At 38.4% G+C, this 17,036-nt stretch overlaps 1 protein-coding gene across 3 annotated transcripts in view; it reads left to right on the top strand.

Moving 5' to 3' along the window:
* nol10 (nucleolar protein 10) overlaps positions 1-17,036 on the top strand; it is a 52,921-nt gene that overhangs the window by 32,399 nt on the left and 3,486 nt on the right. For all 3 annotated transcript variants that reach the window (XM_048531481.2, XM_048531482.2, XM_059645619.1), the window contains exons 11-19: positions 4,561-4,710; positions 6,370-6,436; positions 8,757-8,809; positions 10,068-10,194; positions 11,700-11,779; positions 12,146-12,244; positions 13,031-13,120; positions 13,694-13,867; positions 16,271-16,506. In XM_048531481.2, the coding sequence (XP_048387438.1) occupies positions 4,561-4,710; positions 6,370-6,436; positions 8,757-8,809; positions 10,068-10,194; positions 11,700-11,779; positions 12,146-12,244; positions 13,031-13,120; positions 13,694-13,867; positions 16,271-16,506 (1,076 nt within the window). The remainder of the gene's footprint in view (positions 1-4,560; positions 4,711-6,369; positions 6,437-8,756; positions 8,810-10,067; positions 10,195-11,699; positions 11,780-12,145; positions 12,245-13,030; positions 13,121-13,693; positions 13,868-16,270; positions 16,507-17,036) is intronic.

Raw genomic sequence — 17,036 nt, 5'->3', positions numbered from 1 at the left:
ATGTTTATTCACTATATTGTGCCTACTTCTTCACAGAAATACTTCTCCAATCAGCTCAGCGGGTACTAAACTGTTACAGTTGTAACCAATATTATTTGACAACATATTGTTTGTTTGTCTTTTGTGATATGTACAGTGACAGCATAACACAGGACACTACGTTGTGCCAAATTACTGAGGAATGTGACCCTAGAAGGATTTCATTTTTCCAACAATTGCAGTACAAGTCCAGTCTAAGTAGAGTTCTGAAGCACATCATTGGTCCATTCAGCTGGCATTCATCAATAGGGCACGTTGTACTGGGTATCTGAAGCATTGTATATATTCAAGTATCAAATACACTGGACAGTTACTAAGCTGCAAAAGTTCAAACCTGAAATTGACAGCATGGTTACATTATTCTCAAAAGATTTATGAAATATTCCCCTCAGACCCAAATTAATTTGGAAAGCATTCTCCATAACTTCTTTCTCCATTTCAAACTTTTATCTCCAATAATTGCCATTGCTTTTCGGGAAGCATTCAAGCAAATAACAGGAAAAATGTTGAGCCAAAGGGAAATGTCTTCATTAGTTGAAAATATATTAACAGGAAAAAAAATAGTTGTGCTTGTCAGAGACTTGTCATCACTACAAAAGTTCCTTTGAGGAATCATTCTGAACCCCTATTATCTAATGCAGTCTCATCAGTAATCTTTGTATTGGGCTGCTTGCTAACAATTACACAGTGAGTATCACAAACAGAAGACAGTGCAGCCATACAAGCCATTGATAACAAAGTGTGGAGCTGGATGAACACAGCAGGCCAAGCAGCATCTTAGGAGCACAAAAGTTGACGTTTCGGGCCGAGACCCTTCATCAGAAAAGGGGGACAGGGAGAGGATTCTGAAATAAACAGGGAGAGAGGGGGAGGCGGACCAAAGATGGATGGCCCTAAACCCCACCTCTTCCTCCATTATGTTGATGACTGTATCGAAGCCGCCTCATGCTCCCAAGAGGAGCTCAAACAGTTCATCCACTTCACCAACACTTTCCACCCCAACCTTAAGTTCACCTGTACCATCTCCAACACATCCCTCACCTTCCTGGACTTCTCTGTCTCCATCTTGGGCAACCACCTAGAAACCGATGTCCATTTCAAGCCCACCGACTCCCACAGCTACCTGGAATACACCACCTCCCACCCACCTTCCTGCAAAAGTTCAATCCCCTATTCCCAATTCTTTCGCGTCCGCCGCATCTGCTCCCAGGATGAGGCATTCCACTCCCGTACATTCCAGATGTCCTTGTTCTTCAAGGACTGCAACACCCCACCCTCCCCCGCGGTGGTCGAGAATGCCCTCGACCATGTCTTCCAAATTTCCTGCAACTGATCCCTCACACTCCACCCCCGCAACAACTGCCAAAAGAGAATCCCCCCAGTCCTCTCTCATATCACCCCATCAACCTCCGGATACAACGCATCATCCTCCGACATGTCCGCCATCTACAATCCGACCCCACCACTAAAGACATTTTTCCATCCTCATCCTTGTCTGCCTTCCGGAGAGACCACTCTCCGCGACTCCCTTGTCCGCTGCACACTCCCCTCCAACCCCACCACACGTGGCACTTTCCCCTGCAACCGCAGGAAGTGCTACACCTGCCCCCACACCACCTCCCTCCCCCCATCCCAGGCCCCAAGATGACTTTCCATGTCAAGCTGATGTTCACCTGCACATCTGCCAATGTGGTATATTGTATCCATTGTACCCGGTGTGGCTACCTCTACATTGGGGAAACCAAGCGGAGGCTTGGGGACCGCTTTGCAGAACACCTATGCTCTGTTTGCAATAAACAACTGCAACTCCCAGTCGCAAACCATTTTAACTCCCCCTCCCATTCCTCAGACGATATGTCCATCCTGGGCCTCCTGCAGTGCCATAATGATGCCACCCGTAGGTTGCTGGAACAGCAACTCCTATTCTGCTTGGGAACCCTGCAGCCCAATGGTATCAATGTGGATTTCACCAGCTTCAAAATCTCCTCTCCCCCCCACTGCATCCCAAAACCAGCCCAGCTCGTCCCCGCCTAACCTGTTCCTCCTGTCACCTATCCCCTCCCCCTACCTCAAGCCGCACCTCCATTTCCTGCCTACTAGCCTCATCCCACCCCCTTGACCTGTCCATCCTCCCCAGACTGACCGATCCCCTCCCTACCTCCCCACCTATACTCTCCTCTCCACCTGTCTTCTCCTCCATCCATCTTCAGTCCGCCTCCCCCTCTCTCCCTATTTATTTCAGAACCCTCTCCCCATCCCCCTTTTCTGATGAAGGGTCTAGGCCCTAAACGTCAGCGTTTGTGCTCCTGAGATGCTGCTTGGCCTGCTGTGTTCATCCAGCTCCACACTTTGTTATCTCTGGATTCTGCAGCATCTGCAGTTCCCATTATCTGTCATACAGCCCTTGAGCCTGCTTCACCATTCAATATGGGGAAGGCAATGGCTTAGTGATAATGTTAGTTGACTAGTAAGCCAGAGTCCCCAGCTAGCATTCTGGGAAACATTGCTAGTCCAGTCAAACTCGTCTACTAATGATAACCATGTAACTGTTGTTGAATGTCATAAAAGCCCCTCTGATTCACTAAGTCATCCTTACCTAGTCATGGTGCAAATGTGGTTGACTGTTAATTGGCCGAGCAAACCACTTGGTTCATAGACATTTGGGTTTGGCCCACAAATGCTAGCCTTGTTAGCAATGCCCGCATCCCATGTGAGAATTTTAAAAATTGTTCCATATATTTCTTGATCCCTTTGTCTATCAATCAGTCCTCAACCCTAAATGTATTCATCAATGGCGCATTCTCAATCATTTGGGTAAAGAAGTTGCTCCACGTCTCAATCTTTAACAATTGGGTCCTTATCTTGAGACCATGCCTCCTTATTCTAGATTCCCTAGCCTGTGCAAAAGACCCCTCAACATCTGCTCTATCAAGCCACTTCAGAAGCTTGTGTGTTTCAGTAGGATCATCTTATATTCTTCTCGCTATCAGAAAAAATTTACCTGCTCCCCAATCACAGGGCAACCTTCTGATCCAGGGGCCAATTTTTATTCTACTGCCTCTGATACAAATAGGGACTTTGTTAAAAAAGACCTGCATATTTTTTACTTTGCTAATTCTCTACTGTTTCTGCATGTTAACTATATTCTTTGTACAAATACACAATCCTTTTGAATGTCAACATTTACAACTTCATAAAATTTTTTTTTATTCTGATGAACAAGGTGAATAACCCCTCGCTTCCCCACATACTCTGCTGTGACCAAGTGAGGAGGAGAAATTGACTCCCTTTTTTTAAAAATCTGCTCTGGCTTGTTCAAGCTTAATTTTTGTTTTTTTAAATCACGTGTCAATTAAAAACAGTTAACTATATCAAATTGAAGTAGCAAAATTACAAGGTCCGTCAGCATCTGTGAAGGGTCACCAGACCCGAAACGTTAACTCTGTTTTTTTCCTTCACAGATGCTGCCAGACCTGCTGAGCTTTTCCAGCAACTTTGTTTTTGTTCCTGATTTACAGGATCCATAATTCTTTCAGTTTTTATTTATCCAAATTACAAGGTGAAAGAAAGGGAAATTTTATTGTGTACTACCCCAAAAAAAAAGTATCATCGAGCACATGCACAAATGTAGATAACCTTAAAAAGTTGATGTGATTGGGGATGAAGAAGTACGGTATTGTCTGGTACAGAGTGCAAGGTAAAGATGTGTTCTGATCCTCATTTACTATTGGTTTCATAAGTTTGGCTCAGTTTGATCTCGTGATCACAGCAGCTATTTTAGGCCTGTATTTGCCCTCTTTTAAAGGCCACTTGCCCATGAAGCTTTCTGGTATTAGAATTGGATGATGAGAAATTGAAGATTGATAGTCCATTTTTTTTAACTACAATTGTGATAATATTCCATCTGCCACCATGTGGCTGACCTACATAACCTATCTATATCTCTTTGCAGCTGGTTTGACTCCTCACGATTGCATTCCCACCAAAACTTGTATCATCACTAAATTTGAATGCAATCCTCTGTCTCTTTATAAGTAGCTAAGTACATTTTAAAGAGCTGAAGCCCAGCACTGATCCCTGTGATATTCCACTGATCACAGCCTGCCAACTTAAAATGTCTATTTATCTCTACACTTCCATGCTTCTCCCATGAATCGATTCCCTCTTTGACTGATTAATTTGTCACAGAAATGATGGCACCGTTCTTGTTGAGTCTGCTCTATTAATTTCTTGGAAGTGGGGATTTGGCAGGGGTGGTGTGTAGTGGATGTCCGTTGACTTTACACTACTGTGGGATCACCAATGATACAAGAATGTGGTAATTCAAGGACACCATAGGATGGATGCTGAATGTAGTATAGCCAGCATTACACTTTTTTAAAAGCATCTAGTTAATATTTGCAGATGTTTCTTTGAGACTACATTGTAGGTTTGCATGTTATGAAGTTGATGAAATTGCAGTTCAGTTAACAATTTATCAACTGTTTTACATTTGGATGTTCTTTTGATCTTCAATATCAGGTTTTGTTATATGATCTTCGTTCAAGTTCCCCAGTGATTGTCAAAGACCATCATTACGGACTGCCAATTAAATCGATTGAATTCCAGGAGCAGTTAGATTTGATCATTTCGGCAGATTCCAGGATTGTGAAAATGTGGAATCAGAATACGGTAAGCTATTAATGTTCTAAATAGAAGTAATCTGTTGGTATTGACTCCAGAGCCACAAAAATCCATCTTGTATGAGCACTCCATCTACTTTTACAAATCAGCAATGCATTCCAAACTTTTTTGTATTGATGTCTGTGCAGGTCTTCCAGTACCTGAGGAGTGTGACCAGAAATCTAATCACAATTATGATGTTGGGTAACCAAGCAGTTTGAGTTGACCCAGGCGCACTGAATTAATTTGTTATAAGAGTAGGTGCACAGTTTGGTCTAGTCAACTGATGGGTTGCAAAATGTGTATTGCTTCACATGATTCTGTTGCTGATTTTGTTTGTTAGAAAAATCTGAAATATAATTATAGAAACTTAAATCATATGCCATTCAACAGATTGTATATGTTACCAGTACCATTCTAACCATTGTATCCTGTTAAGATTTTTCTCCTACATAATTAAATCTCTCAGTACAATGATTCTCACATTTCTAATTGCAATTTTGTTGATGTCATTTATGTGAAAAGAGATTGTGGCATGCTAGCTTGATATTGCAGCATTGAATTTGAAGGTCTTTTCAGATTTTGAGCAACAGAAAGCAGATGTCAGTGGGTGCTGAAGAAAGCCCAGATTTTGGGTCATTGTTTCTGGATGAGAAATAAATGCTGGCCTAGCGAGTGATGCCTACACCCAGTGAACAAATTTTAAAAACTAACACCGCAATTGCCATAACCGTTAAAATTTAGATGCTCTCTGTTCATCAGTCAATAAATTTCCAAGGAGGGATGAAAAACCTGAAAAGTTTGCCTCTGACCAGCTGTTGACAATCTACTTGTGCAAGAGGCCACATTGACTGGTGATCTGTATTTCTTGGGTCACACCTTTTTAGTACAACGTGATTTCCATTTGAGTCAGAAGAAATTCTAGCTCTGTCTGGATAAGATTGCAAATCCTGTCACTGGCCTGCACGAGAAATGCTCATCTGTGGGCCTCCAGTGATGTCCCCAAAGTTGAACAGTTTATCGGTATTCATTATCAAGCTACAGTGGTGGGGCACCAGAGAGCTGCTCTTTTCAACGGAACTGAATCCCAGAAACAAGTTGCTGCTTCTGGAACATGGAGAAAATTGATAGGAAAAAATAGTGAAAAATACAATTGAGCAATGATATGAAGAGTGGGCATAAATATTTGCAGGAAAAAGTGACCATTTGTGATAGGTTATTTTGCATATTGGACAATGCTGAAATGTGTTTGCATACTATGTACTTTGTTTAAAATATACAAAGTATTGATTCAGCCTGAAAACAAAAAGAGCTATCACGCTAATTTGATCAGAGATAGACGAATTCTACAAGCTGCAATATCTCCCAAATATGAACAGAGTTTATTAATGGGCAACATTTACCATAATTTCATGTTGATGGGCAGTTTCCAAAAGCTCAGATCTGCAAAACAACAGGAATTGTATGGGTGTCTCCAATAAGTACAGTCGTCTAAATGTTACTAGTAGCAGTAAATTGAGAAAAGTAGATCAAGATAATCGGGTGGGTAGGGATGTGGTGGTGAAGCTGGTGAAATCTGGAAATGCGTCAGGAAAAGGAATACGGAAATAAAACTAAGCAATACTGAGACAGGAGTTTTAGTGACCACAATTGCATCTTTTTTTAAAGGGGAAAATGTTCACCTCGATTGAAACCGAGCATGAAATCAATGATCTGTGCCTTTATCCTAACTCGGGTAAGTGCAAGAGATAGTAGGAACTGCTGATGCTGGAGAATCCGAGATAACACGGTGTGAAGCTGGCTGAACACAGTAGGCCAAGCAGCATCGGAGGAGCAGGAAAGTTTGACGTTTGGATCTTGACCCAAAACGTCAAACTTTTCTGGTCCTCTGTTGCTTGGGCTGCTGTGTTCATCCAGCTTCACACCGTGTTATCTCGGGTAAGTGCAAAACTACTTTGCAGGTCAGAATGGTGATACATACACATGTACTTTGTCATTCTAATACCTGTGAGTTCAATCCACTATTTAAGTATCTTGTCCTTTTTGAACGGAACTCTGAAGCACTAGGCTGTGAAGCTTATTAAGTAATGTGGGATTTTCAATATTAATATGTGTTTAACTCTTCACAGAGAGTCATACAGCATGGAAACAGACCCTTTGATCCAATCAGTCCATGCTGTCCACGTTTCCAAACTAAACTAGACCCACCTGCCTGTACTTGGCTCATATTCCTCCAGAGATTTCAGTATTTAAACAGCATGTCATTCTTGTATTTGCAAGAAATGAAAAGGCTCCCAAACAGAAGTTTTGAACTCAGATGAGATATTCTGCACTTAATTGGGTTTATTCAGTCATCAAATTATGAAAAAGCAAAATTTACCATCAGTGCCACACGTGAAGTTGTTCCTTGCTGATAGCTTTACCTGCTTTTATTGTGTTTGCAGAACTGGTTCTTGTGTTGGAGTTTTTGAAATCACATTTTGTCAGTGACAAATTTCTACCCAAATCCCTGATTGTTATCTGCATCGATCATCAGCTAGAATTTCCCAATTGTCATAATTGATCTTGAGGACTTCAAAGTCTCTTGAATGGTGTCCATTAACTAGAGTTTTAAGCACACTGCTGGACTCTCTGTATAGATTGTATCCCTGTATAGCATGTTCTTGGAGATGTGGCCATCCTCCACACTGTGCTTATGCCCTAGTCAGTAAAATGATTCAATAGAAACCGAATACAGTAAAATTTCAGGATACACCTGGTACTAATATGAATGAAATGACAATCTCAGTTTTTAATAATTTACTACATCTAGAAGATCTTATGGTGTTGTATGTTTGTACATTTACATTATCAGTACCATTGGTTCAAATGGAGTGTGTCAAATCAAAAGTGCACAAGTACTGATGCCAATCGATTATTCTCAATTACTTCATCGAATAGATCCTTTCCTGGTATAGTAACATTTATTCAAGTCCAATTATAGCATTCTACATTATGATAGGTTGGCGTAGTAAAAGAATTCTTTTTTGATCAACTACTTTCTTCTGTACTGCAAGTTGTATACCTTTGCTTTAAAAATAGTAACACTTAAAGCTAAGCAATTTAAACAGGAAATGGGAGATTTAGGTGGAAAGTGCTCTCCTCCTCTTAAAACAAAATTTAAAATTAAATCAGTGAAAAGCATTTCCATTTTCTTTTGATGTTGAGCTGTGCCATTTTTTTGTCATGGCAATTTGTGAATCACTGGTCTTTTGCATGATACAAGATTGTCACCTAATACAGTATTTATAGATTTTAAAACTTGAAGGAAGTTGACAAATATATAATTTAAAAAGCAAAGTCTGTCTCTTCTAGCTATATTGAAATATATTTGGATAATTATTATTTGTAATTAATGTATTTTCGCAGCCTGTCATCCAAAATTGTTTAAATTGTTACCGTCAGTTAGAAAGACAACATTTTAAATTTATTTTTAAAATAAAATTAAACATTATGAAATTACATCAGTCCTAACAGTGATTCTGCTCTCTATGCTAATTTCTTGTTCTGTTAAATATATCAGTTTAAAATGGCACCACAATTACATTATTCTCAGATGTATCATATTCTCTAATGTCCTCTTTTGACAAAGGGCAGGAAGTTAATACCAGCACGTTAACTTCAGTACTCATGTGGAAGAAGTTTTCATGCTGCCTAGGGGATCAGGATTCTTGTCCACAAGAAGGAAGAAACAGGGAATTGTTTAATTTAGAGGTTACATTTTATGAAGATGGAAAAGTTCATTTCCTTGAAGGAAAACAGTGCCTTGTTTCCTCCCTTCCATTTTTTTTTGCTGGTGGTGGCTTGTGGCCTTAAACTCACAGTAAAGACTTATGATACTGTAGAGGTTTGTGGTGAGTAGTAAAATCAGTATTCAGAAGCAAATGGTCCAAGGAAATGTTTATGAAAGCTGTCCATGCTTACTAGAGCTAGAAACGTGCATCTCTACTTGTCTGAATATGCCTTGAATTGCTTTGTAAGTGAAACAACACTCAGTTCTATTTTTACCTTTCCAGGACTCTTTTTCCTAGCCAATGAGTCACCTAAAATGAATACATTCTATGTTCCAGTAAGTAGATTGACAAATTTCTTGGTGATACTTCCACAGAAATATGAAAAAGTTACTTTATACTTCTCCAGCTCCTAGGATTTACATGTCTTATTAATTGAAAGCTTCTCTTGAAAACCTTACTTGAGATAAAATTGCATCATTTGTTTACACAGTGTGATTGTTTTGTTCATACAAACATAATCTTTCAACTCTAGCATTTGTCTGTTGCGGTTCATACTGAACAGATCTGGACAGTCCGTGTTGGGAATCTGTTTGGGTGGCAATAGAATCCCATTTAATATTCCTAGTATTTCTTTACATACCTGCCAGGTAGAGAAGCAATTTGGATCTGTCTCTGTTTTCATTTACTTTTCCTGCAGCTGCCAATTTTCCCTAAAGATTTTCACCACTCCCCTAGCTAATCTCAAGTATTCCAACATGGAAATTTTTGAACTTGGCACTTTGAATTACTGCAGGTGTCTCCATAGTGTATTTGCTCCATTTGAGTTGTTGGGGTCTTTGATCTACTTTTAAACAATAACCAAATACTTGACTATGTGCTTCAAATTATGCATTGCAAAGAATGTGATTAGAGCACTTGTTTAAAAACCTATAGTAACCTATCAAGTAAACTTAAGTATTTCAGATTTGAAAAGTGGAATCATTTAATACAAGTTGATATTGCAATATTTGCTGACACCTGGGAACAAATCTTTCAAGAAAAGGAAAGCACATTTGAACATGTATTGGAAGCTATTGAATTCTCAACTTAAGTTTATAAGTTCAATACATAGTCCAGACTTATCTAACCCTAGATATGATGTTGATGTTGTAATTGGGACAGCACTTTGAATTAGGAAATGTAAAATTGTTGAGGGTTCCCATACCTGATTTGTCCTTAAGATACTGCAACAAAACACAGGCATAGATATCAAATACAGAATAGTGTCCTCGGCTTCCCATTTATAGTTTGCCAGCTTTCACCATTGAGATATGCATGTGCTTGAGGACTATTTAAGAGAGAGATACCTGTTGTTCAGTTTCAAGACCTTTGGAAAAAGAAGTAAGATAATGAAGGTTTTTTAAAGAGAATTTTTTTTTGCCGTGCTCATTGTCATAAGATTTTTTTTTTAAAATTTGTAACTGAAACTTTTTTTTAAGACAAGCTTGCTTTTGAACTGCCATCCAGAATAATTTGGAACAAATGCTGATTACTTTTTTTTGAGGTTTGAGATCTAACAGTCAATACTTCAATAATTTCTCTGTTGAAACATAGACTTTGGGACCTGCACCACGCTGGTGTTCATTCCTGGATAATTTAACAGAGGAACTTGAAGAAAACCCAGAAACTACAGTGTATGATGACTATAAATTTGTCACCAAAAAGGATTTAGAAAATCTAGGTAAAATTTTGAATAAGCAGTTCATTTTGATGTTTAACAAGTGTGATTAATTTATATCTGAAAGTAATTACAGAGAAAAGCAACTAACTTTTTTTAGAAGTTAAGTTTGTATTTGATTTCTGTTCAGGGCTTTGAATAGAAAAGACATTTTCTGATTGCTAACTTCAGTCTTCCTCTTCAATTAATGTGTGTGTTTGCTTCAGTAAATTTCAGTTAAACACCATCACAGTCTTCGTTCTTTGAGTATGTATACTTATTGAGTTTATCTCATCAGTTGCTAGATGGAAAATATAAATTATTTGAAACAAACTTCGCCTACTTGGAATTCCAAAGTAGATATGTTATTATTACTATTAGTAAGTCAGTCCTGTGAAGTCTTAATAGTCAGTTTATCATCTTATTCTGGAAGCATTACACTTTGGCTAATAACCTCCTTTTGAGCATTGGGTTACATGTTTACCTGGGGCATGAGAAAGGATTAAATGACCAATTTCAGTACTTGTAATTGTGCATGACTACAACAGCTCTGGGGGCAACAGAATTTACCTTTTTTTTAAAGTAGAAACAGAAGATAAGGGCAGGAGCAGCTCATTCAGCCTTTCAAGCCTACTCCTCCATTTAGTATAATCATAGCTGATCTTGCAACTCTGTATTCTGCCCCCAGTTTCTCCCCATACCGTTTGATTCCTTCAGCCCTAAGAACTATATCTAACTCCTCCTTGAAAACAGTGTTTTGTCCTCAATAACTTTGTGTGGCAGAGAATATTCTTTGGGTAAAGAAATTTCTCCTTTATTCAAGTCCTGAACAGCCTACCGTGTATCCTTGAGCTGTGACTGCTGATTCTGGACTTCCTGGGGATCAGGAACCACCTCCTGGTGTTTAATCTGTTTAGCCCTGTTAGAACTTTATAAGTCTCTATGAGATCCCTCCTCATTCTTCCAAGCTCCAGTGAATATAGTTCTAAACGATCCTGTCTCTGTTCATATTTCAGTCCTCCAATCAGTCTGGTAAACAAACTTCATTGCGTTCCCTCCATAGCCAGAATATCCTCCTTCACATAAGGAGAGTACACACACAAAAACGCGCAGAGTACTCCAGGTGTGGTCTCACCTAGGTCATGTACAATTGCAACAAGGCATCCCTGTTTCAGTACTCAAGTCATCTTGTTAGGAGGACCAACGTATCACTTGCCTTTTTCATCACTTGCTGTAACTTCATGCTTGCTTTCATTTACTGGTGTGCAAGGACGTGCAGGATTCATTGCAGTTTCCACTTACCTACATTATACTTCATCTGCCATACATTTGCCCACTCACTAAATGTATCCAAATCATTCTGAAATATCTCTGTTTTCGCATTTAAATTTTTTTAAAACTGGAGTGATAAATGTTTTTGAGGTAATAATTGCAAGAAATGTGTAAAAATGGCACAGTTTTATTATTGGTTGTAATATATTTATAGCAAACATTGCAAGTGTACTTAAGTGCTACACCTTTTACATTAGGTCTTGCTCATCTTATTGGCTCTCCACTGCTTCGAGCATACATGCATGGTTTCTTTATGGATATCCGACTGTATCACAAGGTATTTAAGTGTGCCAGTGCAGTTTTTTTCTGGACGTGATCTTCATATTACAATTTGAAGACAAAATTAAGTTTTCATTTTTGACACTGATAATAAAGGTGTTCCATAATAATTAGGATTTTAGTTTGATTTACTTCAACTCAAAACACGTTGTGCAAAATTATTGTAAAATAAGATTGTTACTAAAAACAAAAGACAATTTAAAAATGCGGGAATATTCTTACCAAAAGTCATAGAACTGACATGAACTCTGTCTCTTTCACAGATGTTGCCACACGAGTGTATTTAGAGCACTTTGTTTTCTTTTACTTCAAGTTTCCAGTTTTCAGTTTTATGTTACTAATTGTTATGTTGTGTGATTAAAAGGCGAAAGCTATGACAAATCCATTTGCCTATGAGGAATATCGAAAAGAAAAAATTAGACAGAAAATAGAGGAAACACGTGCTCTAAGAGTCCAAATAAAGGTAAGTGACACTACTGGGCTGGCATTAGTGTTGAATATAATAAATAAAATTGGATGGTTGCTTTTCCACATTGCCATTGAAAACATTATATTAAGGTGCTGAGTGGTCAATAGAAAAAAAAGTTGAACTTGAAATTGCAGTTTGTTTTCTGTGAATAAATTGGTAACTTTCCTTTCTACCCTTTTTCTCCACTATTATATATCTTATTTGGTGGTTAACAAAATGTTTGTCTAAGTTTTGAATATTCTTGTCATGATGTAAATGTGACATGTTCAATGAATGGCATACATATAAATGTACTTTATTCACGGAAGTAAATATGAAAGTTCTTAAGTCAATCCTGAAGATTTGGAAGCTAGAACGGCGTTAATAGAAATTGGTAATTTCTCACATATGATCCTGAACTTAATTGTTAGTGACGAAGCTTCTTGGACTTACCCCTTCCAAATATGGCACTTTTCAGTCTTGAATCTCTTCAAACTACTTCCTGATGCATTATGCCACTTTTCAAAGTAACCCTGGTAGCATCATCTTCAAAATCTTACTATTTACATGTAAGAAGCACTTCTGAAGTTGACAGTGCATTCTGTGAAAATTTTGAATCTGGATGCAGTATCACTTTTGAATGAGAATGTTTTGGAAGTGTGAAATTGTTCCCAGAAATCCAGTTAGCCATTGCATAAATTTGCAAGAGTTTGAGTGAAATGTTGTTAGCTCCTTTTTCATCTTTAGGTGTGAGTCAGTGTATTCCTTATAATAATTTCATTTTAATAAACCTGTGAACAGAAACTGCCAAAAGTAAACAAAGAACTAGCAATGAAGTTTATGGAAGAAGAGGAAGCAGAAGAGCAAGTACCAAGGAAAAAGAAAGGAAAGGTAACCAACCACTAATTTTTGAGATTTTGTTGAAGTGAAATTTTGTTGAAAAGGCTGACTGTTAAAATTGTCCACCTATGTAAACTTGTCAGGAAGTTTCTGATCTTGAGGACAGCAAGTTTTTCACCCTGTTAAGGTTTGTACATTTCTCAAGTTTACTCAATTAGTTCTGCTGTCTGCTAATGTTTCTTACTCTCATGTTTTTCTTTATCTTCCATATTGTCCATCTGAGAGCTCTTATTTCAAGCTATAAATTTCACTATAATTTCAAGCTTAATTTTACAAAATTTCAGGAAGAGAAAATATGCAGACTTAGAAACTGATACCTCTGGTTGTCCATCCAATTAGTAGGTAAAAGAAGTTTGCCCCTCCCTGCAATACTTACGGTGTACAAATATAATTCCATTTCTTAATTTTCCTTTTCTTACATTTCCTATCTGTTCCCTCTGAATAAATTTTGATTTTCTTACAATCTAAAGTTTTCTTCATTGCAAAAATACCCAAATAACTAGTAACTTCTAAAGGATATGAAAGTCATGATTTCTTGCAAACATAAGATGAATTTGTTTTCAGAGTCTACCCAATATTCTACGAGATGAGCGCTTCAAGGTCATGTTTGAAAATCCAGATTTCCAAGTTGATGAAGCCAGCGAAGAATTCAGACTCATAAATCCCATTGTCTCCAAAGCCTCAGAGAAAAGAAAGAAAAAACTTAAGCAACTGCAAGAGCACCGACAGGCTGAACAGGTAACTCTCCCTTTAAAAATGGTGGCAGCATCTTAATAGTAGTGATAGTGAGCCATGTATTTTAACATCAGTTTCTTCTTAGAAGTTTTACAAATTAATTGTTGCTGCTAACCAAGATAGTGGGTTTGTTGCAGTTTATAAAACCAAGCTTGATACCATACTCATAATCTGTACACCAATACCATCTGTATTAAGCGAAAAGAACTTGTTTTTAACACGCTCACAGATTGCAGGAAGAGGGTGTTCCAAATAAGATGTTTCAAACTGTTGTCTAATTTTCATAAACTTGTGTATTTATATAAAAAATTAGTCATTTCAGTTACAAATTATATTCTGCGGAAATTGTGTAAACTGCAGATAAAATCCATGGCATTTTATGTTTAACTAAGCGGCAGAATATTCTTCCTGTGCAAATATGTTTTGTTTGCAGCACTAGTTCGACTGTTCCTTGTTTAATAACTGGTTTTATATTAACTGGCAGAAAGAACTTGCAGATAAACTTACATAATGTATTTGTTAAATGAACACAGCATAGGGTAGTAATCTAGAGCTACATATTTTGTGATCAAATGGCTAAATTGCCAACTTTATCTTGTTTGATTTTCAAAGATGGTAGCGAGCTGCCGCCTAGAACCGCTACAGGTTATTTGGTGTAAGTATGCTCACAATGCCATTAGGGATGCAGTTTCAAGATTTTGACTCAGTGACCCTAAAGGATCAGTGATTGTATTTTTGAGTCAGGATGCTCGTGGCTTGAAGAGGAACTTGCGTGTGGTGTTGTCTCTGTATGCTGCACTTGTCCTTCTCGATGGTAGTGCTTAGGGGTTCGGAATGTCCTGTCCAAAGGAGCTTTGGTGAATTTCTGTGCATCTTGTACACGGTACAGAGATACAGCTTGTACTAAGTGTCAGTGGTGAAGGGGTTGAATGTTTGGAGATGTTGTCATTCAAGCTGAATTCCAGAGGGATGTGAGAGCAACTGCTCTGTCATCAGACTCCCTTTGACCAACTGGCATCAACGATCCCTAGCAAAATTAGAGTTGTTAGGAATCAGTGAGGTGGAGGTGAGGTTGGGGGTAACTCTCTGCTGATCGGTCATACCTGGCACAAGTTAAAATAGCTGTGATAGTTAGAGGTCAGTTATCTCAGTCACAGAACATTGCTGCTTGAGTTATTCAGGGGAGCGTCTTGCAGCCAGTCATCTTTAGTTCCTTGATCAGGGACCTTCCTTGTATAAGGTTGGAACTGGAGGATACTCGCTGATGATTGCTCAATATTCAGCATCTTTTGCAACTCCTTAGATTCCACAGCAGTCCATGTCCAATGATAACAAAATCTGGACAGCGTCCAGGTTTGAACTGAGAAGTGGCAAATGACATTTGTGCTACACAGGTGCCAGGCAGTGACAATCTCCAAAAGAGAGAAGATAATGGCCTTTGACATTCAATGAAACCTCCCGCTATAGCATTCTCTGGAGTTAACATTGACCAGAAACTCATGTGGACCAACCATATTAAACTGAGTGCAAAAGTAGGTCAGATGCTAGGAATCCAGCAGTGCATAATTAACAACCTGACTCCTCAAAGTCTGTCCACCATCTGCAAGGTACGAGTAAGGAATGTGATGGAATACTCCCCATTTGCCTGGTTGAGTGCAGCTGCAGCATACTCAAGAAGTTTGGCACTATCCAGGACAAAGCCTGCTTTATTGGCATTAAATCAACAAACAATTACTCCCTCCATGTCCACCAGACATTATTAGCATCATGTACATCTACAAGATGCACTGCAGAAATTCACTAAGGCTCCTTAGACAGCATCTTCTAAACATAACTACTGCCATTAAGAAAACAAGGGCACCAAATACGTGGGAACACCACCAATGTCAGGTTCCCCTCCAAGACACTCACCATCCTGACATGTTCCTTTAGTGTCACTGGGACACAATTCTGAAAGCCCCTTCTAACAATCCTGTGGCTGTACCAATACAAAATGATTGCAGCAGTTCAGGAAGACTGCGCGCCACCTTCTGAAAGGCAATTAAGGATCAACAATAATTGCTGGCCCAGCCGGCAAAAGCTAGATCCTCCAAATTTAAAACGGTGCATCATGTGGATTTTTCTTGTTTCCTTAAACTTGCAGGCGATTCACATGTAAGCTGAAAGTTAGGCTTTATGAAAATTCAAAGTTAAACTGGTGTTCAATTATTTTGTTTGAAAATACCATTCTTAACTCTTTTGGACATAAATATAGGATGATGTTAATTAAATATTGGTTAGTGCCAATGGTGACTTATGAAATGGTTTAAGCTCTAGAATGAGAATGGTAAAACAAATGCTTTTTAAAATTGTAGATGTTTTCAGAATTTAAGTTCTTGCATACAAATGTACTTCTATGATCTTTAGGTGGAAGAGGAGTTGGAAGGAAAACCAAGTGATGCCGAGAGCTCTGAAAGCTCGGATGATGATCGTGGATGGGTTGAAGAAGTCCAAAAACAGCACAAACTCCTGCGCAGAGAACAGAAACTGAGACTGATGGAAAGCAGGCAGCAAATTCTTTCAAAACCAAAGTTCTTTGAGATTAAAACTGGAGAAGAGTTCAAAAGCTTTAAAAATGCAGCCCAAAAACACAAGCTGCTCAAGTGAGTGTGGCTTCTATGTTTAAATAAACTGCACGTTGCCAAAAATTTAAAAATTACAGGTTTGTTAGTAGCAGATAGTTCAGATTTTACCAGCTCTTGTGTTACATTTGTGTTTCTTAAATGTTTACCCTCGTAACATTTTTAATGCTCAAGTTGTCAACATCTTCTAAATAACTTTTAGGGGTGCTGTATAGCTGTTGTATGGTGATCAAAGCTCTGGTAGCAATTGCATCAGAGCTCACAATACCCTAATTTGAGCTCTTGACCCCATTTAGGATCCTTGGGGACTAATTTAGGTTAGATTATATGAAAAAAGATTATGTAGACCATCTTTGTATTGTTTGCAACGTAGAAGGTTATGCGGTAATTTGAGAGGATTTTTTTTTCAGTATTTTGAAAGAGGTGATAGAAACATTGTTTTGCTGTTGAGGAAGTCTTCAACAATGGGACTTCATCTTAACTCTTCTCTGAAAATGCTCTGTGACGTTAATAAACATATCACACAAAGTGGTAGAAGTGTGGAGCTTTAT

Source organism: Stegostoma tigrinum, chromosome 4 (assembly GCF_030684315.1).
Source record: "Stegostoma tigrinum isolate sSteTig4 chromosome 4, sSteTig4.hap1, whole genome shotgun sequence".
Classification (NCBI taxonomy): domain Eukaryota; kingdom Metazoa; phylum Chordata; class Chondrichthyes; order Orectolobiformes; family Stegostomatidae; genus Stegostoma; species Stegostoma tigrinum.
This window is presented reverse-complemented; position numbering and strand designations above follow the sequence as displayed.